This window comes from Hydra vulgaris, chromosome 13, assembly GCF_038396675.1.
Source record: "Hydra vulgaris chromosome 13, alternate assembly HydraT2T_AEP".
Lineage (NCBI taxonomy): Eukaryota > Metazoa > Cnidaria > Hydrozoa > Anthoathecata > Hydridae > Hydra > Hydra vulgaris.
In genome coordinates, this window is record NC_088932.1 from 32,650,001 (window position 1) to 32,659,751 (window position 9,751).

Consider the following 9,751-nt stretch of genomic DNA (forward strand, 5'->3'; position numbering starts at 1 on the left):
CTTATTTGAGTTTTAGAGTAGATATAATTTTAGATATAAATTTAGGTTACCAAATTTTACTTCTGGAAAATATAGACTACTAAATTTTACTGCTGGAAAATCTTAATCTCAATTAAAAATTATTTGATGATAATATGATTTCATATTTAATTATAAAATAATAAAGAATTAATAAAATTTAAATAACGTTAAGTTTTAAATATAAATTAAAGTTAAATAATCAATAAGTTTTTATTGTGCATTCCATATTTATTGTACATTCCATTTTTATTGAACATTCCATTTTTATTGTACATTCCATTTTTATTGTACATTCCATTTTTATTGTGCATTCCATTTTTATTGTGCATTCCATTTTTATTTCATTCTAGTTTTCTGACTTGCTAACAAAAATATTTTTTTTTCTAGTTAAATTTTGATCAAAATGTTGTTCTATTGTTGCATTCTTGTTTACCTTATTAATTTTATATAGGATGATAAGCGATCACAAATGGATCTTGATGTTAATGTCATTCCTGTCTGGAAGTCTGGTATATCAGGGAAAGGTGTTGTCGTAACAATTTTGGATGATGGCATTGAGCACAATCATACAGATTTAGAAAGGAATTATGTTAGTATTGAAAAATATCTATATTTTAAAATATTTAAATTGATAATATTCATCTAAATATTTCAAAAATTAATGTAGTAATAGTAAACATTAAACTAAATATTTTTTTGTTAGGATCCTGCAGCCAGTTGGGATGTAAATGACAATGATCCCGATCCTTTCCCAAGATATGATCCTACCAATGAAAATAAGTAAATTTAAAATATTTTATAATAATTCCTTATGTACATCAATTTAGTTATCATAAAATTGATAAGTATTATGAGAAATATTATTAAATAATTAAACATCGAATATAAACACTGCTTGTAAAAGATATATATGGATTCTGGTATCTTGATGAGTTGTCTTATGCTGTTAATATTAAAATATTAGTCAAACCTAAATGGTCCTCCATTGTTGACAGTTAATTTGAAAGATTGAAAGTATTGCCTGAAATTAAAATATTTTTTAGATTTAAATTTAAAATTAAAAGTTGGATGACTAAAAATGCTGATCTAATTTGATTTATATAAAGTCTTTCTCTGCCAGGTCATTTTTTATTTATTTACAAATCATTGAATCTATACCAAACAATCTTGCATGGAAATGTGGAAAAAAGAGGGGTTTTTTTTATAATAATTTTGTTCCACAATGAACTTAACAACATTGTCTGAGCATCACATAAAAAGTCTATTTTAAAAAGTTTAAATTTATTTACTTTTTTTATTTTTAGGTTTATTTAGTCAACTCTCATGTCATGTGTGTAACCTTCATTTTATTTAGTCAACTCTCATGTCATGTGTATAACCTTCATTTTAATTTCTTCAAAAATTAAACTTATCATTATTGGGTTGCTTTTCCAGACTTTTCATAGTACTTAAATTACGATACAATTATTTATTAGACATGGTACTCGTTGTGCTGGAGAGGTAGCTGCCCAAGCAAATAATTCAAAATGTGGTGTTGGAGTAGCTTATAATGCGCGCATTGGGGGAGTTAGAATGCTAGATGGAAGAGTAACAGATCGTGTAGAGGCTGAATCTTTAAGTTTAAATCCACAGTATATAGATATTTATAGTGCCAGCTGGGGGCCGAGTGATGATGGGATGACTGTAGAGGGACCAGGAACACTTGCATCAGCTGCGTTTCTTAATGGAATAACAAAGGTAATTTTAAGAATTCAATATATTTTTTTACAGTTAATAAAATTGTTATATATATAAGATAAATATAAAGACAAAAGTTATGCAATAAATGAATTTTTAATAACATTTTACTAAAATAATGAATTATTGTATATATCTAAAAATAATTAAGTATTGTATAAATATAAATAGAATTTCCTGTAAATAAAATGTATTAAATGTTCATTAAATGCAAGGTTGACAAAACATAATTATCTTTTGTAAATTAAATTTATTAAATTGGTCAAAAATATAAGATTGAGTTAAGCTTGAGTTATCAACAAGTTTAAATGTGGAATATGGTGATGGTTTTATAGTTGAAATGTAAATATAAGAGTTTCTTAATGCACAGACACTTAATAGCTTCAAGCTTTGAACTGCAGCTGATGAAATGTGGCATGTATCTTCCAAATGTTAAAGTCAAAAAGGATCATAAATATAAAATATAAGTAAAAGTTAAGTTAAATATAATACTTGTTTTATCCTAAAGCATCTTTTCATTTCTAAGATGAAGTTGATATAATTTTATTTTGAATAAAGCATCAAAACTTCTAGTATGAACATTTTTAAAAAAATGTTTAAAGTATATATATAATTTTTTTCTAAAATTTAGAGAGTATACTATATAGAGAGTGTGTATAATTAAATATGTATATATGTTCAATTCTGAATTTACATTTAAAAACTGATAAGTTATGTAAAATAAATTGATTTTTATATAGATTTTTAATAGGTTTTATATACAGAAACTTTTTTTAAAAATATGAATTTAAAAATTTTGTAAATAAAAAAATTAATCATCATTCTATTATAAAATAAAATCGATAATAAAATTTTATTATAAAATTTTGTTATGTAATAGAATTTTATTATCAGTAATACATTTTTTATGCTGCTTTATTATCTTTAGGGTCGAGGCGGATTAGGTTCAATCTACATTTGGGCTTCAGGTAATGGAGGAAGACATGATGATAGTTGTAACTGTGATGGATACACTGCAAGTATTTATACATTGTCTATCAGCTCAAGTTCTGATCATGGAGAAAGTCCTTGGTACAGCGAGGCATGTGCTTCAACTTTAGCAACAACACTAAGCAGTGGCGCTCATGGAGAGAAAAGAATTGTAAGTAGTAAATTATTATTTCACACAACTATTGTCTGTTCATAAATGAACCCTTCAGAAAAATCTCCCTAAGTTCTGAATCTTTCTTTCTTGTTTTAAATAATTTAGCAACCAAATCCATGATCTTTTTTTCTTTTTTGCACCTGCCTGCTATCAATTCATATTTAATTAAATTAGATATATACATATATTACCACTTTTCTTATATTACCCACATATAAAGGATCTTTATTTATAGCTAACTGAGTTAGTTATTGGGTTCAGTACCTAAAATAGTTTCAGTAAATGCACCCCAAATAAGTAGGAAAAGAAAAGTAAGAATTGTACTTTCTTCTTGGTATTGTTTTTGTTTTGTATCTTTTAATTTTCAAACTTGGTAGTGTCATTTTTATACTTTAGAATACGAAATGGTTTTCCATGATTTGCATAACTTATATTGAAAGATTTTTTGATTATTAGATGATTTAGGCATTATTCATAGCAGGATTGTTTGAGCTTACAGTAGAGCTTGTTTTTTTATATTTTTTGTTAAACGTGGATTTGATAAAGGGCAAAAAATGAATGTAGCTGATGATTGCTGAAACTGTATGCTTCATCATAAAGTTGTAATATATATATATATATATATATATATATATATATATATATATATATATATATATATATATATATATATATATATATATATATATATAATGTCATTTATAATTTTTATTTCTTTTTATGTTTAAACATCAATTATATAGGTAACAACGGATCTTCATAATCAATGTACAGAAAGACACACGGGTACATCTGCATCCGCTCCGTTGGCTGGTGGAATAATTGCATTAGCTTTAGAACAGAAGTGAGATACTAGTTGTGAATGATTAGTACATTTAGTTCACAAATTCTCCTATAACTTTGTGCCTTTACCTTTATATTTCAGTCCTAAATTAACTTGGCGGGATGTACAACATATTGTGGTGCACACAGCCAACTGGATTCCACTGAAGCGCGATCCTGAATGGAGAATGAATGGAATAGGCTTGCATGTAAATGAAAAGTTTGGTTTTGGATTATTAGATGCTGATCGTATTGTTCAAATGGCAAATCCAGAAACATTTAAAACTGTTCCTACTAAAAAAGAATGCAAAGGAAAAACTTTTACTGATGCTAGGTTTTTTTTTAAATTAATTTTTAGTTTTAGAAAGTTAATTGAATTTTTAAAAAGTAGTTTAGAATTTACCTTATGTTTTAAATACATATAACGTAATAACCGTGTTGCATTATGATTTTGTGACACTCGATGAAAAAATAAAAGATGTGATATATTTTGTAAGAAAGATGTGATATATTTTGTGTAAGGTTTAACTTCCTGTTATTTGCAAAAATTTTAGATCATTGCGTTGGGATCAACCTTTAGTGTTAGAGATAGAATCTGACGGTTGTCAACATTTAAAGGAGGAAATTCGTTACCTAGAACACGTGCAATTAGTTTTATCAATAGAATATACTCGTCGTGGGGATCTTACCATTTTTGTAACAACTCCCATGGGTACACGTTCAGTTCTTTTGCCGGTTCGAAGTGAAGATTCTTCTGATGAAGGGTTCAAGAAATGGGCTTTTATGACTACACATGCTTGGGGCGAAGATCCTCGAGGTATTTGGACTTTAGAAATTAAAGATGGCGGCGAATCTCGAACTAATACTGGAATGCTCCGTGATTGGCAATTAGTTTTACACGGAACAAAAGAGAAACCCCACCATCAAAATATTACTCACCCTGAAATACCAATACATAGAAAAGCAATTCCTGACGATGTTAAGAATAACGGAAAAAGTTCCGTTCAAATTACGCAAATAACTTATACTTTTGGAGAACAAGCATTGCCATCTCAAACTATTCTTCCTCCAAACGAGCCGTTTTCTCAAATGTTTCCAAATAGTTTAAATTTACCGATTCCACAGCAACAACAATTCCCCAGTTTAACAAGTAACCAGAACACTATAGAGTCTCTTCAAAATAGCATTAGTAATGACTTTAACTTCAATTTAAATAATAATAACTTTAACCCTTATTCTGGTTCTAGTATACCAGCATACGCAAATGATGCAAATTTTAATACTAATACTAATAACTATAACAACAACAACAATGCCAATGCTCTGTCCAATTTGCTTAGCTCTCAGACTTTAGCGCAATTGAGCAAAGTTCAGCAGCAACTTGAACACCCCTTAAATACTGTAACACAACTTTCAAACATTCAGGCCTATCAGCCTGGTAATAATCAGTTCCCAGTAAATATGGTTGGGAGATCTTTAGGCTGGTCTCAGTCGCCAAACTTACAACAACTTTATCCTGTTCCCAACGCAAATTTATGGGACTTTTTTGGACGAATGAATTCAAAAAGAGACATTTATGGAGAAGACATAACATCATCTACTAAGTTAAGGAGGAAAACGGGTAAAAAAAGAAATAGCTTAATTGAGGCATTGGAAAAAATGAGAAATGTTTAATATTATGGTGTTTATATATTTTTTTGTATTCGGCTCACTTTAAATACAATAAGCTCTGAGGTTAATTTTTATGGTCCATATAATAACGCATATTCGCTTTGCCTTTTTCATTCGATTTTTAATGTATTTTTAATAAGTTTTTATACTTTAGGACGCAAGCGTGTTTAGTGTAAATCTGTGCTTTGAAAATGTGACCTCTGACATTGTAATATTTGACGACGATATGTATACACAAAACATTTATCCCAATATATATATATATATATATATATATATATATATATATATATATATATATATATATATATATATATATATATATATATATATATATATATATATATATATATATATATATATATATATATATATATGTTGTACATACATATGTATTTTTAAATTAAAAAAAACTTCAGATTTCACGAATATATCAGTCCATAAATTGTGATAATTACTGATTCTTTTATAGAGTTACTGGTGCTTTAGACTTTTTCTAAAGAAATAACTATCATCTTATATGTTTAAGTTCATTCCGATTCGACTCAAGTTTGGGCCCATATTATGTCTTTGCCACGCATTTTAGTCTAATTTAAAAAACCGTTATTGCAAAACATTTTAAAATTGCTTTAAAAATTATTATCAAAACAACTACAAAAAAAATAATTTACATTTATTAAGTATATAAAAACCAAGACTAGTGGTCACTCGGCTCACAATCAAGAGGTTCAATGTTCAAACCTATCCCTCTGGAAAAACTACGCTCAACATGTTTCTACACACAACGTAGAAACAGGTTCAAAACGAACAAACCTTGTCTGATAAGGTTAAACAAGATTCGTGTTTTGTGTTCGTATTAAACAAGTTTGTGTTAAATAGTTTTAGTTTGTGTTTTGAAGTTTAGATTTAAGAGAAAGTTGCAAATAAAATATAAAAAATTGAATAGGCTCTGTGTGACTGTAGTGTAGTGTGCCCTCTGAAGACTTAATTTAATAACAATAGAATAAAAGATTTTTTTAAACTATGCAAAAGTATTTTTACACCTTTTTTTTCAAATGTATTCAAAATTCCTCTAAATTCACTTCAACCATCGTTTCATTATATGAAGAATGAATTTCTAGTAATTATTTTAAGTCAGCTATAGGCATGGCTTTGTTATTTTTAAAGTTTCTACTCGAGGTAGCTTTATATGCAATGCTGCGCTCTTAATGACAGTAAAAAAAACTAAAAGTAATGGAGAGTGGGGCTCCATGATACATTGTATTTGTGGAGACATCTTAACAGTTACTACTAAAGTTATGTTTTGACAAAAAAAGTATTTTTATTTGATGTCATTAGACCTGCATGGGGTCAAATTTTTGCTTTTTTGATGTAACTTATTAGTTTTTAAACTCATAAGTTTCAAGGTATGTTATTTAACGAGTCTATCGGTAAGTTTCAAAGTTATTTAATGTGCTTATCGCTAAGTTTCAAGGTATGTTATTTAATGTCTATCGCTAAGTTTCAAGGTTATTTAATGTGTCTATCGGTAAGTTTCAAGGTATGTTATTTAATGGGTCTATCGATAAGTAGCATTATTTTGTAAACTACAATCCAATGTTTTTACTTCATTGAACAAAACTATTAAAAAAACAAGTTGATACTAAAAATAAAGGAATTGTTTTCTATTTGCAAGTATGGGGTAAATTTTAGACCAAGCGATGTTTGAAGTTCAAACATTTGCTTGGTCTAAAAATTACTTTTCTAATAGAAACCAAATGTTTTATGCGAAGATGGAAAAATGGATTGCCTCTACAGATCAACTCTAAGATCTAGTTTGTTTCTAATTTATAAATAGACTTGAGTAGTAATCAAAGTTAGGTAGTTATGAATATTTGAAGAATTGTAAACGAACATTGAAGGCTAGATCAAATATATTAGTTATTGAGAATAACTTTTACATGCTTTTGCTTTTATTTCTTTTATGTATTCGGTAAAATGTAATTTATTTTTAATAATGACACTAATCTCAGAAATTTTATTAACTAATTTAATTTGAAACTTATCACATAATATGATTGAAATTGGCAATACCATTTTTGTTGTATGCTTATTTGCTACTATCATTCTTTTCGTTTTACCCATATTTTGATGTCAAGTTTATTAGCATAGCACCACAAAGTAAATTTATTAAATACTAACTGAGTCTTTGTCATTAGAGTGTTTAGATTGATATTACTTTTAATAAGCGTTGCGTCATCTGCAAATAACTTTGACTCAAACAGGATTAGATATTCAGGTAGATCGTTGAGGAAAATCGAAAAATAAAAGTTTTTTAAAATAGAATCCTGCGGTATAGCGGTACCAACTTGTTCTTTGTTAGAATATGCGTCGTTAACTTTTGTAAATATTTTTCTATTATAAAAATAGTTGCTTATTAAGTTCAAAGCATCTGGTGGAAAACCATAATATTTTAGCTTCAAAATCAGTAGTTTGGAATCTACTCAAAAGCTTTTTTGGAATCTAAGTCAAAAGCTATTTTGAAATCAAGAAATATTATTAGAGTAAAGAGTTTTTTAGAGTTACTTAGTTTTATTTAGAGATAAGAACGTGCAAAACAGTTTTACATGAATGATTGCGTCTGAAACTGTGTTGGTCATCATTGAATAAATCATTTTGTTCAAAATATGTAGTTATTCTTTTAGCAGTTATTCGTTCAAATACTTTCGTTAATGGAGATATAATAATACTTTAATATAATATAGTAATGCAGCGGTAACTATTGATATCATGAATTTCATCTATAGAATGGCATAATACTACCTATTTTGGATTCATTTGGAATACTGCCTATTTCTAGACATTTATTGAGTATAGTCACTGATCAGTGGCGGATCCAGCATTTTTTGGTGTTTGAGATAGCTAACTTCCAGACATGGAGCAAACTCCAAACATTTTTATGTTTATACTTATATCGAAAAATAAAACTTTGCAAAAAAAAGCGATGATCGCAGGCTAGGAACTTTCAAATTTCATCCCGGCCCCTCCTCCCCACCCCAAACGTAAGGGCAACAGGTTGATAAAATATTTTTTGTCGTATTCTCAACTAGACAGACATTCATCAACAAATTTTAAGTTTCATAGTATTATCTCTCAGCATTCAAAAATTATGATCATATAAAGTTTAACCCCCCCCCCCCTCAAATTGAGAAGGTTACAGACTAGAGACTGGCCAACCGTCCTATGTGATCATTTTATTCGTTAATATCGATTATTTCGATTAATGATAAAAAAAAAACCAAACGATTAAAAAGTTAATTAGAGCGAGTTTTCTATAAACGATCGCGCGACAAGAGAGCGTCTAAATGATTAAAACGATTAATATTCATGAAATTTGATTTTTAATCGATTTGATTTTTCTAATTAAGGTAGCTGCAATAACTCGATTAAATTATTGTTCAGTTTACTTTTGGCTGTTGAAGTGGTTGTGCTGTAAAAAGTGAGAAGAAAATGCCGTCTTTGATTTGGCAATATTTCACAAAATGTGAAGGTAAGATTTTTGTTAAAGTATAATAAAAAAAATAAAGTGTATTTATTCCACAAAATGTAAATGTAATACTTTTCTTTAAAGAAAATTAAATAATATTTTATTAAATTAAGATTTTTCTTAAACAAAATAAATAATTCCATACTATTTTATTTCTTAAGTTATTAATGAAAAAGCTTTTAAAGGCACTTTTTAATGTAACACAATAATGCGTATTGACTCTCCTTTGTAAGTACAATATTAAAGATGGGCCGATTCCGATTCTCCCGATTCCACCGATTCTCAAGAAATCGTAAGAATCGCGATTCTCAACTTTTTTTAACGATTCCGATTCTTTTTTAAAAGACTTTTCAACGACTTCACTTCTTTTATTGTTACTCCCCGTTTGCCGTTGAGATTTTTTTTTTGTTTAATTTACGTTAAATCATCAGTTTCGCATTTAATATCATCGTTGAAGTTAAGTAACTGTGAAGGAAAACCTTAACAACAGTAAACGTTGAAAATAAAAGTAAAAGTTTATACTCTAAATATCAATTGATTGATTTTTTTCAATTTTAATCAATTTACCGACGGTAAGTATTATCATAAAAATCTTATTTGCTTGTTTTATTATAATAATTATTACCGTTAGTATTATTATTTTGTATTATTATAAATGCTGTTTTAATTTCAGAATATAAACATATATATATATATATATATATATATATATATATATATATATATATATATATATATATATATATATATATATATATATATATATAATGTCATTATCATGCCGAAACGTAAAAAAAGCGAGGTATGGGACTATTTTGTGATCAATTCAA

At 27.6% G+C, this 9,751-nt stretch overlaps 1 protein-coding gene across 1 annotated transcript in view; it reads left to right on the forward strand.

The window, feature by feature from the left end:
* Positions 1-5,463, forward strand: part of LOC100205483 (neuroendocrine convertase 1) — a 17,788-nt gene extending 12,325 nt beyond the window's left edge. The window contains exons 4-10 of the mRNA XM_065815014.1: positions 473-610; positions 725-801; positions 1,497-1,758; positions 2,687-2,899; positions 3,646-3,746; positions 3,828-4,058; positions 4,279-5,463. Coding sequence (XP_065671086.1) covers positions 473-610; positions 725-801; positions 1,497-1,758; positions 2,687-2,899; positions 3,646-3,746; positions 3,828-4,058; positions 4,279-5,398 — 2,142 coding nt within the window. The 3' untranslated portion in view covers positions 5,399-5,463. The remainder of the gene's footprint in view (positions 1-472; positions 611-724; positions 802-1,496; positions 1,759-2,686; positions 2,900-3,645; positions 3,747-3,827; positions 4,059-4,278) is intronic.
* Positions 5,464-9,751: the final 4,288 nt, after the last annotated feature.